The 15637-nt window shown below is 37.2% G+C and overlaps 1 protein-coding gene across 1 annotated transcript in view; it reads left to right on the top strand.

The window, feature by feature from the left end:
- MTMR2 (myotubularin related protein 2) overlaps window positions 1-15637 on the top strand; it is a 108510-nt gene that overhangs the window by 73550 nt on the left and 19323 nt on the right. Inside the window, exons 6-7 of the mRNA XM_078058724.1 lie at window positions 7149-7298; window positions 8058-8246. Of these exons, the coding sequence (XP_077914850.1) occupies window positions 7149-7298; window positions 8058-8246 (339 nt within the window). The remainder of the gene's footprint in view (window positions 1-7148; window positions 7299-8057; window positions 8247-15637) is intronic.

Here is a 15637-nt window from a genome sequence, read left to right as displayed (position 1 = left end):
AATTTAAGTTCAGACACATTGGTTGTTTCTTTGGTAATCGTTAGATTTCAGATCCAGATTATTTTAGAATTCAGATATGAAAATAAGCTGTGATTTTTGTATTTAGATTTCAAACATTGCGTTTGAATTACGGAGCTTCTAATTTACTTAAGTTTGTTTCACAAAGCAAGGAAGAGTAAAAATCCACCACTAGAGAACTAAAGATATCCAAGTGGTTTGAAGTATCGTTTGTTGCTCAGTTGCATCTGGCCAGTAAAACTGAAAATTTCTTATTCAGTTATAAAGTCATCAGCTTGGCAAAGTATGAAGCAGAATACGCAGTAAGTGAATCAACTAAAAATCAAGAGTCTATTGCAAGATTTTTGCTAATTCAAAAAGCCGATGTCAGAATTAGGTGGGAAAGCAATCAGAAAATCTAACAAATGTCCTGAGAATTGTCAAAATGAGGAATATTCTCTAGGAATCTGGGCAAAAATTGCCATCAACATAGAATTTTGGAAAGCAGGTGAGATAAGTATGTCCACAGAAAAGAAATAAGTTATTATGGAAAAGAGAATGTAAGTTAAAGAGTAAGTAAACAACTATACCCCTACAGAAGGAGAATTACGAGATTAGGAAATGGGGCTGTCAGAATAGAGCATCGAACTCTACATGAAATGATACAGATGCTTTATGATCTTTGACTTACTAGATGAATTTTTGAGGTTTTTTTCCTGCAGAGCTAGACACTTTGTCCCTGAGGCAACTAAACTGAAGTGTAGTATAGAGAACACAGTATTTCCCGTGGTTAGAAGACTCAGGTTTGGGGGTTGATTTTGATGTATATTAAGTTTATTACAGGAGAAAATGAAGATAATCTTTTAATATAAACCTTAACACTAAAGAGAACACATCAGAGTATTCTTTTTTTTTCTTTTCAATTAAAAAAAATTAAAAGTGGTTACTCTTGCATTCTGTATAAAATTCAGAAGTTGAATTTGAATTGAATTTGAATTGAAAGGTTGGTTTCCCTTCCAGGACAACCTTGTCCCCCAGCCACCCCAGTTCCTTTCCTTTTAGGAAATAATGTTGCTGGTTACCTATGTATGCTTTCAGAGATTTTATGCCTTCTTTTTCATTTAATGTATTTTGGAGGATACATACCATCTCAGAACATACAGACCTGCCTATTCTTTTTTTCTTTAAAGTTGAGGTATAATTCACATACCATAAATTGTACCACTTTAATGTACAGTCCACTGGCTTTTAACATATGCACAAAGTTGTGTAACTGTTACCACAATCAAATTCCCAAGCATTTAGAAGACTGAGTTTGAGTCTTTTCTTCATATCTCTAGCTCTTACTTAGTTCTCAGTCTTAGGTATATGTTCTTGAATGAGTCATTTATGTCACAGTGCTTTTATTTTTTACTTGGTCATAGGAACTGCTTTATAGGAATGTTTGAAGGATTAGTAATATACAGGAAGGTATTTTATTAACCAAAGAAATCTATCCAAGTGATTATTATTGTTTTTATTACTTTGTAAAGCTTTCTAAAAACAGAAATCATGACTCGTGAGCTTCATTTTGTGCAGCCACTAAAACACAAGGGGAAAGCCACATTAATTCTGTAGACCGATACATTATAGTGCTGAGCATACATTATTTTTAATGGGCAAAATTATTAATAACTATTTAAATTTGTCATGTAAGAGGATGTTTCTTTAATTTACTCTTGATGCATGTAGTGATTATACAGAGGACCCTTGAAATTTGTGGATAAGATCAAGAAAAATCATCAAGTTGCTAAAACAGTAAAAGTCAGTCTTAAGGAAATGAACATGGTCTTCTGCAGAAATATTCAGTCATAAGGTAGATAGATGTGTTGCTTAACAAATTTGCAAAACACTCAAGTCCAGTCAAGGAAAACAGAATTTATCCTTAGCACTGGAATGTAAATAACTAAGGAAAGCTATAATCCAGTTAATTAGGTTGTAACTTGACTCTGAAAAATGGATACATTAACTGAAGGACAGTGATTTGCAGGGCAATTATAAATATGTATGCCAAAGATCAGTATTTGTGTCTACGAAGAGTGTATGCTGACTAGTCAACCCCACTTTTCAGTTTGGAAGGCAGTTCCTTTAGTGGAGATAGGTGTATCACCTTATCTAAGAATAGGAACACAATAGCCATTAGTGTAATTTAAGTCAGTGGTTCTACCCCCACCTTTCCAGTTTCCTGAAGAATGTGACACAGTCCCACGGATAATAGTAGTTCTCCCTGGGAGGAATTTTTTAAGGATATGAGAAGGGATTGAGAGATGGGAGTACCTCCCTGGGTTGGGGGTAGTACATTAGGATCTCAGGTGATGTATGCTTCTCCGGTGATCCAACCATCTTAGCTCTGACTCCATGTTGTCTAAGAAAACCTGAGAAACTAATTTTGCTTCTTATGAAGGCTTCCTTGTGGTTCATTGATTTATTCATTAATCATTCCTTCACTCATCCATCCATCCATCCAATTTATGTAGCACTACATATACTAGTGGCTGAATCTGTGAAACTGGAAGACATAATCCTGACTTCCAAAGAGCATATATTTAGTGGAGGATTCAAAGAAGTAAACTGATGATTAAAATATACAGTGATGAATACAAATAGAGGGAGAGGGAGGTGGAGGCAGAGGGAGAAGCAGGCCTCCCGCGGAGCAGGGAGCCTGATGCGGGGCTCGATCCCAGGACCCTGGGATCATGACCTGAGCTGGAGGCCGATGCTTAACCGACTGAGCCATCCAGGCATCCTGACTTCTGATGTTTTAATTGTAATGTGTCTCAGTGTATCCCTGTTCAGGTTCAACATATTTGGGGTACTTTGGGCCTCATGGATCTGGATGTCATTTCTTTTCCCAGATTCAGGACATTTTCAGTCATTACTTTAAAAATACTTTCTGTCCCTTTCTCTTTCTTTTCTTCTGGAATTCCCATAATGTGACTGTTGTTTCTTTACATTGTGTCCCATAATTCCTGTAGGCTTTCTTCATCACTGTTTTTCATTATTTTTTTCTTTTTGTTATTCTGACTGGTTAATTTCTTTTTTTTTTTTTTTAAGATTTTATTTATTTATTTGTCAGAGAGAGAGAGAGAGAGCACAAGCAGGGGCAGCTGCAGGCAGAGGGAGAAGCAGGCTCCTCGCTGAGCAAGGATCCCGATGTGGGGCTCCATCCCAGGACCCTGAGATCGTGACCTCAGCTGAAGGCAGATGCTTAACCTACAGAGCCACCCAGGTGTCCCTACTGGTTAATTTCTAATATCTTATCCTCCAGGTCCCTGATTCTTTTGTATGGTTGAGTTCTGCTTTTGAAACTGTTGAATTCTTCAGTTCAGTTATTGTATTTTTCCACTCTAGGATTTCTGGATTTTTGTTTTGTTTTTTATGCCCGCTGTTTTCTTGTGGAACTTCTTGTTTTGCTCATCATTGTTTAATTGTCTGTGTGTTCTTATAGCTCATTAAATTTCATTAAGAGGATTCTGAATTCTTTGTCTCACAGTTCATATATTTCCATTTCTTTAGGGTCAATTATTGGAGCTTTGTTAGTTTCCTTTGGTGGTATCATATTTACCTGATTTTTCATGATTCTTGATTTCTTACATTGGTATCTGCACATTTGAATGATTGGGCTTTTCTTCCAGAATTTATAGGTTTTCTTTGGCAGAGACCATTCTTCACTGATCAGTTCAGTTTGGGTGTCTGGGAATGTCTGCTGGTACTGTCCTTGGGCAGGTGGGGCCTACTATTACGGTCTGTTTTGGGGCAAGGCAACTGTTTGAACTCTGAGGACAGAGACTGGGAAGGGTGTGCGACTGGTTGAGAGCAGTTGGATGGGATTGCTGGCTTGGTTCCCTACCCAAGTGAGGCTGCAGGATGGGCTCTACAGTTACCTGGATTCTCCGGTCAGGTATACTAGATTGCTGGGACTGGGTACTGTATTCAGTTGTAGATGGGGCTATTAATTAGCTTTCCTGCCCTGGCAGGACAGCATGATGGGACCCAAGGCTCATTGTTTGGGGACCCAAATCAGGCCTAACTGTTCACCGAATTCCCTGGTCCAGCAGGGCCACTGGTTTTACTCTGCACACTGGAGAAGCCATGGGCTGTGTGCTCTGTTCTAGTTCATTGTACATAGGGCTATTGAATGGGCTATGGAGCTTCTTGTGTTCTCTAGTTAGGGTCCCTGGCCAGACAGGCTGAGATCTTTATTCGGCAATGAGCAGGGCAGTGAGTTAGATTCCCTTCCTGGCTGCAGCAGGAGAAACAGCTCTAAAGCCAGTAAAGCTCTTTGTTGTGTTAACTCAAGCTGATCTAGATCCCCAAGTTCCCTGAAACAGCGCCACTAGCTTTGTTCTTGGCTATCTGCCCATTTCTTGGCTTGAGTACCATTGGACTACACTGCTACCATGAGTTGTTGCCTGCCCTTTCTGGTCAGATGGGGCTAGAAGACACTCTCCACAACTGGTCGGTCCGTGTTTTAGCTTCCTTGCCTTGGTGGGAGGGGGAGGGGCCTCACTAGCTACTCTCAATTTCCCAAACAGCCTTAGTGGTTGGGAAGAGCCAAGAGCTACCCTCAGCCCCAGCTAAGAATTAACTCCCTGCTTGGGATTGCTGCATTCCCAGGACTGGCTTTGCTCCGGGGGCAGTCAGCTCTTCTCTCCTGTCTCCCTGCTTGAGTGCTGCTGGTCCACACTGTTTCCAGTTTTTGCCAGTCCTTTTGGTCAGATGGGGTGGGAAGATACTTTGCAATGTGTGGGGCAGTGATTTAGCTTCTGGCCTGGAGGTGGGAAAACTGAATTCTAGTGCTGGCAAAACTCCTCCTTTGAGGGTCCAAATTAGGGAGTTCTGCACCCTGCTGAGTTCCCTGGTCAGAGTGTGTGCGCCCCTGACTCTGCTCTGCAGGTGAGCAAAACCACCCATATGGATTCCTCCTTGGCCCCAGGAGGTATGAACTCAGTTTGTCAAGATCCATGTGCTGGTTGTTGCAAGCCTGTCCGCACTTCTCCATCACAGTCAGATTCCCAGAGGTTGAGCCCCACAGATTCCCCTACAGCTCATGTGGTGCAAGATCAGAGTAGGGGCTCCCACAAGGTGACCCACAAAACCGGCGAGGTGCTGGTTGTCTCCTGTGGCTCAGGGGACACCTTTCTGTGTGGTGCCGGGCTGGCCTGGAGGGGAGGGACACTTGTCTTATGCTTCTAATGCAGTCTGTCTGGGTCTCCGAAGTGCAGGAATTGCTTCAGTCCCATGTTCGAGGATTCTCTCAGTGCTGTCTTGTTCTTGAATAGTTGTCAGTTGTTCTTGTGAGCGGGAGCAAAGTCAAGAACATCTATAATGCCATCTTGGTGAAGGAGTTATGCTTCATGTGAAAAGGAATAGGTAACCATTGATAGTTTTTAGAGGAATGGCATGATAACTTGCTTCTTAGACGATTATTGTAGAGAGAGCATGGAGAATGGATTGCAGAGGGACAGGAGAGAAGTGATAATGGCCTGAATTAGGGAAGTTGCAATGAGGATTGAAAATACTGAACAAAGTTTTCTTTTGGTACTTTTAGAAGAAAAAATCATAGAAATTGGTCATTGATTGGATGTAAGGGGGTAAGGGAGAGGGATGAGTTGTATCTGAGGTTTTTGCTTGAGTATCACCTCTATAAACTTGCCAGTTCATTGTACTTTTTTGTTATAGCAGGGAAACATATTTTAAGCCTTTAATTAAGTCTTTATTTTATTTCTAAAAATAAGAAAGGATCTTACCTGAACAGTTGTTCAGTATATAAAAAGTTAGGAAAGCAAGAGGGAGGGGGTGATGTATATCGTAAGACGCAGGTTGGGACAAGGCTAATTAAATAGGGTATAGAGTGTAAGGCACCAGTAAAGAAGCGGACCATGGCTCGGAATTCATGGAAACTCTATTTACCGTATGATTACTGGAGGGAATTTTCTCTCTTTACTTAATGTTCATACCCTCTTGTGTGTTTGGCAGTCACTTGAGAAGTACCTCTTTAAAGGAGAGTACATTCTTCTCTTTGATTTCAGATTTTTATAACAATTCCGTGAACCAGGATACTGATTTTTCTTTTTTTAAAGGAACAATGTACTTTTAAATAAAAAGGATAGATGTGCAATGTACATGGAGTTCTTTATTACCTCCTTTGTTTCTTCATCTATCAAATGGGGTTAACAAAACCTGGATACAATAATATGTGCACGTGTGTGTGTGTGAAGAGGTTGCTGACCGGTACTGCACATGATAGGTGCTCAATAAAGGTTTTTTTTTTTTTTAAAAACTATAATTAGTAGTTTTAGTATAGTTTTTAAAACTATAATAAAGAAATCTTTCAATTCTTTCTTTTTGATTATATGAGTTGTTGGGGGCCATAAAATTTTAAATATATATTTTTTCTTAGTTCCAACTAATTTAATGGCTTTATTTTCTGTAGAATGAAAGATGGAAAATTTGTAAGTATCTTATTTAGGTAACCCTTTATGTGAAGTAGTAGACTAGTTATAGCTAATCCTGAAGGATCAAATGAGAGCTTAATAACTGATGTGTTTTTAAAAAGTTTTTTAAAGTATTTCTTGCCTCTTGGTTTTGCTTTGCTACTCCCTTGCCTTTATAATATGTGTTAGATGAGCAACATTCCCATTAGTACTATAATTTAGGAGGGAAAAATTCACTTTAGGAATGTAAATGGTAAATATATGTATAGCGTTTTGATGGATACTGGGTACCTGCTCCCTGAAATTTCTTTATGTGGATGAATGGCAGCAAAATCAATCATCCAGTCAAGCTCAGTGAAACTTTCTGTTTTTAAGACAGGGAACATTTGCAGTCTTACTGTGTCCTTCCCATTGGATATGTTTAGCACAGACCCAGCAATCTATCAGTATTTAATGATTTAAGAAATCTTTCAATATATAATTGAGCATCAAAATGAACATAGATCCCTACATTAACTCATCCTAAAAGCCTGGTCACTACAGGTAGACAGTAACTATTCCAGCAACTTAAGAGATGGATGGTGGAGATGAGAGAGGTTAAATAAGGTGGCTTCTGTTTCAGTGTCTTTTAATATTTTAGGTGGTAATTTGTCTTATGTTCTATTTCATGTGTAGGGAATTCCAAATGAAAGCTGGAGAATAACAAAGATAAATGAACGCTACGAGCTTTGTGATACATATCCTGCCCTCTTGGTTGTGCCGGCAAATATTCCTGATGAAGAATTAAAGAGAGTGGCATCCTTCAGATCAAGGGGCCGTATCCCAGTAAGTGTGAAGCTTTGGTGAGACTTTGCAAATGCTTTTGTACTCTACGTAATGCTGAGGTTAATGAACGGGAGAATGGATGCAGGATAAAAATAGCTATAGCAACATGTCTGTTATGGGGATTTTAGAGAATGAGTTATTTAGTAAAATTAAAACTGGAGGAAAGACTTAGATTAAAGAAGTTTCTGGAGAGTCTGACATGGGTAGGAGAGAACTGCACAGAATTGTGATTCTTAACTCGACAACAAAGTTGGCTCTGTATTGTTCACTATTTCTTTATTTTATTATATATTCTTTAATCATGGTGATAAATGCTCTTTTCCTTTAAATCCTAGAAAAAAGAAAACTTTACAAATTTATGATGAATTACTGTGTTTTAGAAAGATTGGCTCAAATAATTTTAGGTACAAAAGTCATAGATTCTGAAGACTTTATAGTTGGACAGTTTGCTGATTTGGTAATAAAACTTTAAGGGGTTTATTTAACCCCCTTTTAATGTACTATGATTCTAGAGACAACACTTCTGAATAGTCATGACTTACATAAATCAACACCTGATTAAAGGATTAGACCAAATTTTCCATATGCCAGAGTTGGCTTGAAAGAAAGGTGATGATTTTTATAGCAGCCTTGAATAGCCTTTCGTGGTTAGGCTTTGGAACGAATCAGAAAGCAGAATTTTATAGAGAAGTGTTTTTGAGAAGAATTATAAACAGAGAAATATATAAAGAGTGTGTCACTGTTTTTTCCCCCATTAAGGTTTTATCATGGATTCATCCTGAAAGTCAAGCCACTATCACTCGGTGTAGCCAGCCCATGGTAGGAGTGAGTGGAAAGCGAAGCAAAGAAGATGAAAAATACCTTCAAGCTATCATGGACTCCAATGCCCAGTCTCATAAAATCTTTATATTTGATGCCCGGCCAAGTGTCAATGCTGTTGCCAATAAGGTGAGATTGTCTTTCAGTAATTAAGATTACAATTATGGTTTCATGAATTGGCTGGGTTTGTGGGAGCCACCATGTGTAGTAGAAAGATTTCAGGCTCTCCAGTGACAAAGATGTAGATTCTAATACTGGCTCTCCTACTTGATGGTATGACTTTGAGTTAGTTACTTAATCTCTTTTTTTAAAGATTTATTTATTTATTTTAGAGAGCGAGAGCGAGCAGGGGGAGGGACAGAGAATCTCAAGCAGACTCCCCGCTGAGTGCGGAGCCTGACATGGGGCTTGATCTCATGACCCTGAGATCATGACCTGAGCCAAAATCAAGAGTCAGATGCTTAACCAACTGAGCCACCCTGGTGCCCCTAGTTAGTTACTTAATCTTTTAATTTTTTATTTGTTCACTTTTTGTTGAAGTACAATTGAGATACAACATTATGTTAGTTACAGGTTTACAACATATTTCAGTATTTGTATAGATTGTGAAATGATCACATTAAGTCTGTTTACCATCTGTCACCATACAAATTTACAACATATTCTCCTTATAATGAAAACTTTTAAGATTTACCATCTTAGCTTTCAAATTCACAATAACAATATTATTGACTATAGTCCCCATGTAGTATGTTACACATTCTCATGACATTTATTTTATAACTGGAAATTTGTGCCTCCTTATCTCCATCGATGTTGTTCCCTGACAAACCCTCCACTCTGCAACCACCATTCTGTTCTCTGTGTCTATGAGTCTTGTTTGTTTGTTCATTTGTTTTGTTTTTTAGATTCCATATATAAGTGAAATAATTCAGTATTTGTCTTTGTCTGACTTATTTCATTTAACATCATACTCTTCAGGTCCATTTATACTGTCATAAATGGCAAGATTTCACTTCTTTTTATGGCTGAGTAGTATTTCATTGTGTATATACACACACAAACACCCACACACACACACCCCACATCTTCTTTACATGTTCATCCATTGATGGACATGTAGGTTCTTTCCATATCTTGGCTATTGTAAACAATGCTGCAGTGAACATAGAGTGCACAGATCTTTTTGGATTAGTGTTATTGTTTTCTTTCAATAAATACCCAGTGGTTCTATTTCTGAGTTTTTGAGGAACCTTCATACTGTTTTCCATCATGTTTATTTTTTTGATAATAGCCATTTTGACAGGTATGAGGTTCTATCTCATTGTGGTTATAATTTGCATTTCCTGATGATTAGTGATTTTAAGCATCTTTTCGTGTGCCTGTTGGCCATCTGTGTCTTCTTTGGAAAAATGTCTATTCAAATCCTCTGCCTATTTTTTAAAAGATAAAATTTATTCTTAATTTTGTCAATGCGTTATATCATGTTGATTGTTCTGTAGATGTTGAACCATCCTTACATCCCTGGAATCCTACTTGATCATGGTGTATGATCCTTTTAATGTATTGTTGAATTTGGTAATATTCTGTTGAGGATTTTCACATCTATGTTCATTAGGGATATTAGCTTATAATTTTTTTGGGGGGGTTGTCTGTTTTTGGTGTCAGGGTAATGCTGGTCTCATAAAATGAGTTTGGTATTGTTCCTGCCTCTTCAGTTTTGTAGGTATTTGAAAAGGATAGGTATTAAATCTTCTTTGAATATTTGATAGAATTCACTGGTGAAGCTGTCTGGTCCTGGATTTTTGTCCTGATACAATTTCCTTGCTAGTGATCCAGATTTTCTGTTTTCTTCCTGATTCAGTCTTGGAAGATTCTATGCTTCTAGGAATTTATCCATTTTTTTTCCTAGGTTGTCCAGTTTATTACTGTGAACCATATAATAGTTCAGAGTAGTCTCTTATGATCCTTTGTATTTCTTTGGTATCAGTTGGGACTTACCTTCTTTTACTTCTGATTATTTATTTGAGCCCTCCCTCTTTTTTTTCTTAGTGTGTCTAACTAAAGGTTTATTGATTTTATTAATCTGGCTTAGTTTCATTGATCTTTTCTATTATGTTTTTAGTCTCTGTTTCATTTATTTCCACTCTGATCTTTATTATTTTCCTCTTTCTACTAATTTTGGGCTTACTTTATTTAGGTGTAGAGTTCGATTGTTTATTTACTATTTTCTTGTTTCTTCAGGTAGGCCTGCATTGCTAGAAATTTGCCTTTTAAGATTGTTTTTGCTGCGTCCTATAGATTATGGTGTGTTACATTTCCATTTCGTTTGTCTCAAGGTATTTTATATTTCTTCTTTGATTTCTTTGTTGACCCATTGGTTGTTCAGTACCATGTTTTTGCTTTGTGGTTACCATGAGGCTCATATATTACTGCCTTTATATGTAACAGTCGTGTTAAGATGATAGCGGGTTAAGTTTGAATGATTTTAAAACTCTGCACTTTTACTCCCCCCTGACACATTTTATGTTTTTGATGTCAGATTTACAACTTTTTATTTTGTGTACCTTTAACTGTTTATTGTGGTTATAGTTATTTTCACTATTTTTTTAACCTTCGTAGTAACTTTATAAGTTATTAATGCACTATGTTTACTGTAGATTTGTCTTTACAAGTGAAATTTTTACTTTCATATATTTTTTTGTTATTAATTAGTGCCCTTTCTTTTCTGCTTAAAGAAGTCCCTTTAACATTTTTTGTTAAGTCTGATACACTCTTTTATCTTTTGTTTGTCTGGAAGGCTCTTAATCTCTTCTTCAATTCTGAATGATAACCTTGCCAGAAAGAATATTCTTGGTACGAAGGTTTTCCTTTCAGTACTTTGAATATATCATGCCCCTCTTTTCTGGCCTACACAGTTTCTACTAAAAATACTGCTGATTGTCTTATAGAGGTTTCTTTGTATTTAACAAGTTGTTTTTCTCCTGCTGTTTTTGAGATTTTCTCCTATCCTTAACTTTTGACATTTTAATTATAATGTGACTTGGTATGGCTCTTTTTGGGTTTATCTTATTTCAACTCTCTGGACTGAAATGTCTCTTTCTCTAGGGAAAGTTTTAGCCATTATTTCTTCAAATAAGTTTTCTGCCCCTTTTTCTTGCTCTTCTCCTGGCTCCCCTATAATGCAAATGTCATTTCAATTTATGTTGACCCATAGGTCCCTTAAGCTATGTTCACTTTTTTTTTTTAATTTTTTTTTTTAAAGATTATTTATTTATTTAATTGAGAGAGGGAGAGAGAGTGACAGTGAGAGAGGGAACACAAGTGGGGGGGTGGGAGAGGGAGAAGCAGGCTTCCCGCTAAGCAGGGAGCCCGATGCGGGGCTCGATCCCAGGACCCTGGGATCATGACCTGAGCCGAAGGCAGTCGCCTAACCAACTGAGCCACCGAGGTGCCCCAAGCTATGTTCACTTTTTAAAAATTCTTTTTTGTTTTTGCAAAAATTCTTTTTGGATGAGTTCCACTACCCTGTCTTCCAGCTCACTGATTCTGTCTTCTGTTTCATCTGGTCTGCTGTTGAACCCCTCTTGCATTTTTCAGTTTAATTATTCAGTTCTGTGACTTCTGTTTGGTACTTTCTAAAATTTTCTATATCTTTGTTGAAGTTCTTATTGTGTTCATCCATTCTTCAAGTTTGGTGAGCACCTTTAATGACCATTAGTTTGAATTCTTTATCAGGTAAATTATTTATCTCCATTTCATTAAGGTTTTTTCCTGGTGTTTTAGTTTGTTTTTTCATGTGGAACATATTTTTCTTCCTCGAATTGTTTCAGGCCCATAGGGCCCAGAAACAATCCCCATGGCCACTCAATGGGTGTCTTCTATGTGGGCTACACATGCACCAGCTGGCTTTGATGCAGCCAGAGTGAAGTGGCATGTGGGGATGGTTTATTTACTCTTTTTAGACCTTAATTTGCTCATTTGCAAAATGAGAATAATAATAGCTAACGGGGTTGTCTTGGGGGCAAAACTCATCTAATGAAAAGTAGTGCATAACCCTGGGCTCATGTACATAATAAATAACTATTCAGCAATTAACTGGTTTCGTTCTCCATTCTCCAAACTTGACAACTAACTGAGCGTATGCCTGACTAAACTCTGCCCAGCATGGCTGTAGGAATTGGGAAGCAGTGTGCTCAGTGGCCGGTGATGCCCCCTTCTCCCTGCCCTTCACCTAATCAAGTTACTCACACTGCCTACTTGCACTTAGCTGGAGCATTTGCCCTGGTTTCTGCTGTAGAACAAATATTTATATTGTGGAAATAGAAATTTTTGCCCGGTTGACAAAATCTGCCATAGGCGAAGGAGAGAGAAGGGATATAAATTAGCTTTAGTAAGTTACCTTTTTAACCCCCAAGAAACAATGTATCTGTATTATAGAATCAGCTAATGCAGATAAGCAAAAAGAAGAACATATTTTAAAACACTCTAAATCCTGTAACACCATTAAAATTTGGTTGTACTTCCAGACCTATGAGTATATGCATGCACACATATGTTTGAAACAGTGGGATAATTGTAACTTCTTTTTTAAAACACTGACACTGTATCTTTCTGTGCCAATAAACATTTATCTATAACATTATTTTAATGGTACAAGAACTAATAATATCAACTGTTACTGGATATTTAGTTTATTTCTGGGTTTTTTGCTTTTATAAACAATGGTGGGATGATCATCCTTTTAATTAAATTATGGTGCCTGTGCCTAATTATTTCCATCCTATTTAGTGTTTTGAGGGCATTGTGAGTTGCAGGCATTCTCTATTAAACTGTAAATGTTTCCCCTTAAAGGAGAAATGAGATAATGAGTACGTGAAGCTTGCAGCACAGGGACTAGCATGTATTTTTCCAGTAATTACTTGTTTCCCTTCCAAAACTCTACTCTGAATTAGCAGGAGAGAGACTTAGTATGTTTTCTAGCATGAGAGGAGAAGGAAGGAGAAATGTAATGCAGAAAAGGTGGTAAGGCAAAGTTATATTCCCTATCTTATTTTTTTAAAGCATTCTGATACATATGTCAGTATATGGAAAGCCCCTCTTTTTTTAACAACTGATCTATTTTATTTATTGGTACATTTTCCTGGTTACAAGATATGTACTAGACAGTATAGAAAAACTCGGCAGGCATAGATAAAGGAAATTAAAATCACCCATATCCACTAATATTTTGCTGTATTTTCCCCCATTATTTTTTTGGTACACTTATATGTTGATTATTTTGTTTCTTTGTTTTTCCTCTTAATACCATAGGAATTATTTCGTCTAATACAATATTCTTGAAAAACACTTTAATAGTACTTATTACAGCTGTGTCATTATTCATTTAGTCATTTTTCTCGTATTGGGTGTTTAAGTATTTAGTATTTTAAATATCACTGAAATAAATATCTTTTGTTGGCATCTTTATTTCCTTAAAAGAGTATCCTATATATACAATGCTGTATCAAAATTTAAAATATGTGTTTTTTAAGAGTTTTGTTACATACGGTCAGTATTCGTCAGGAAGGTCGATTCAGTTTACCAGCCTGATGTCTTTCCCCCTGGTTTTATTGAGATATAATTGATGTAGAACATTGCATAATTTTGAGGTGTACAATATAATGATTTGATATGTGTATATATTATGAAATGATCACCACAATAAGTTTAGTTAACATCCGTCATCTCATATAATCACAAATTTCTTTTTCCTTGTGATGAGAATTTGTAAGGTCTGTTTTCTTAGCAACTTTCAAATATATGATATAGTATGGTTAACAGTAGTCATCAGAACTTATCTTTTAAGTGGAAGTTTGTACCTTTTGACTACCTTCACCCAATCTCCACACCTACCCCCCGGCTTTTTAATTTGTAAAAATGTACATCCTTGTTGCAACAAATATTTGTAACCTGAACTCTCAGAACGTTTTTTATAACCTAATCAATTTGAATATGACAAATCCTTTTGCAGTCATGACCCATGTCAAGAATTAAAACTTTGCCAGCCACTAAGTCTTCCATGGGTGCCCTGCTTCAGCCTTCTAACTGTACTAAAAGTAACCGCTATCCTAACTTTTATAATAGTCATCTTGTTGCATTTCTTTATATTTCATCACTGAAGTGTATATCCCTAGACTCAAGTTTAGCCTTGTTTTTTTAAATATTGTGTTTTAAGTCTCTCTTAATCTGTAATCTTCCCCTTGCCTATCACTTTCTTTTCTTGACCTTTTATCTGTAGAGTTTTCCATAGTCCAAGTTTTGCTGTTGCATGGTATGGTTCAACTTTTTTCTGTCCTTTGAATTTCTTCCACATGAATTTAGAGGTTTATTCAGATCCAGGTTCGATACCTTTGGCAAGGCTATAGGGAACATATCAGGAGGCACATCATTTGTGGCTGATTCTCTTTTTTGGGGTGTTAGCAGCTGTTAATGCTCAGTGCCTAGATACATTAACTCCAAAATGGTGGTGTTTTAATTTCATGATTTCTCTTTCAGTTATTGGTTGAACTCTTTCTGTAAAGAAACACTTTCTTTTATCTATAGTTTGGTTAACCAGCAATTTAGGTCAGTTTTCCCAGTGATGAGCTTACTTCCTGTCATCCCATGAAGGTGACTGATTTTTTAAAGTATCGTTATGAATGCATGTATTTAAACATATTCAACATCTTCTAATCCATCGCAGATAATATTTTTTTGAAGTTAAAATTTCTCATCTTTGGTCAGAGGGAGGCTTTTCAAGTTATCTCCTGAGTTCTTTTGATATAACTGTAGTAATCTTCGCTATCTGGTATGGGGAGATACACCAGACTCATCAGAAAGTCTTGTGCATTGCCTGGCCACAGCCTCGAAACAGCTATTTCTTTTCTTTTCTTTTTTTTTTTTTCTTTCTTTCTTTTTTTAAGATTTATTTATTTTTTTATTTGAGATAAAGAGGGAGAGAGAGCACAAGCAGGTGGGAGTGGCAGAGGGAGAGGGAAAAGCAGATTCCCTGCTGAGCAGGGAGCCCCATGCGGAGCTCTATCCCAGGACCCTGAGATCATGACCTGAGCTGAAGGCAAACACTTAACTAACTGAGCCACCCAGGTGCCCGAAACAGCTATTTCTCCAAGAAGTTCTCATTCCTATTAGTACCAGATGGTGTTGCAAACCATCGTCTGGGGTGCTGAGGATATCTGCTACTGGATTTGTACTGTTTTGAGGTCTTTCCAGTGAATAGGATTAGGGAATATTTACATATTTTTAGAGGTAAAGTACCTCAAGAGTTCCTACTGGTGTTTTCAATTTAAATTCAGTGCTAAACAATTTTTACGTAGCTTCTTCTAAATTACATATGTATCTCCTTTCTTCCACACCAGCAATCCCGGTTCTCAAAGACTCAGGGGATGATATGTATGTTTCATAATTACTTGTGTGCTTTATCCTACCAATCTCAGAATAACAATATTAATACCACCATCACCAGTACCTACTGGAAAGTT

This window comes from Halichoerus grypus, chromosome 11 (assembly GCF_964656455.1).
Source record: "Halichoerus grypus chromosome 11, mHalGry1.hap1.1, whole genome shotgun sequence".
Classification (NCBI taxonomy): Eukaryota; Metazoa; Chordata; class Mammalia; order Carnivora; family Phocidae; genus Halichoerus; species Halichoerus grypus.
This window is presented reverse-complemented; position numbering and strand designations above follow the sequence as displayed.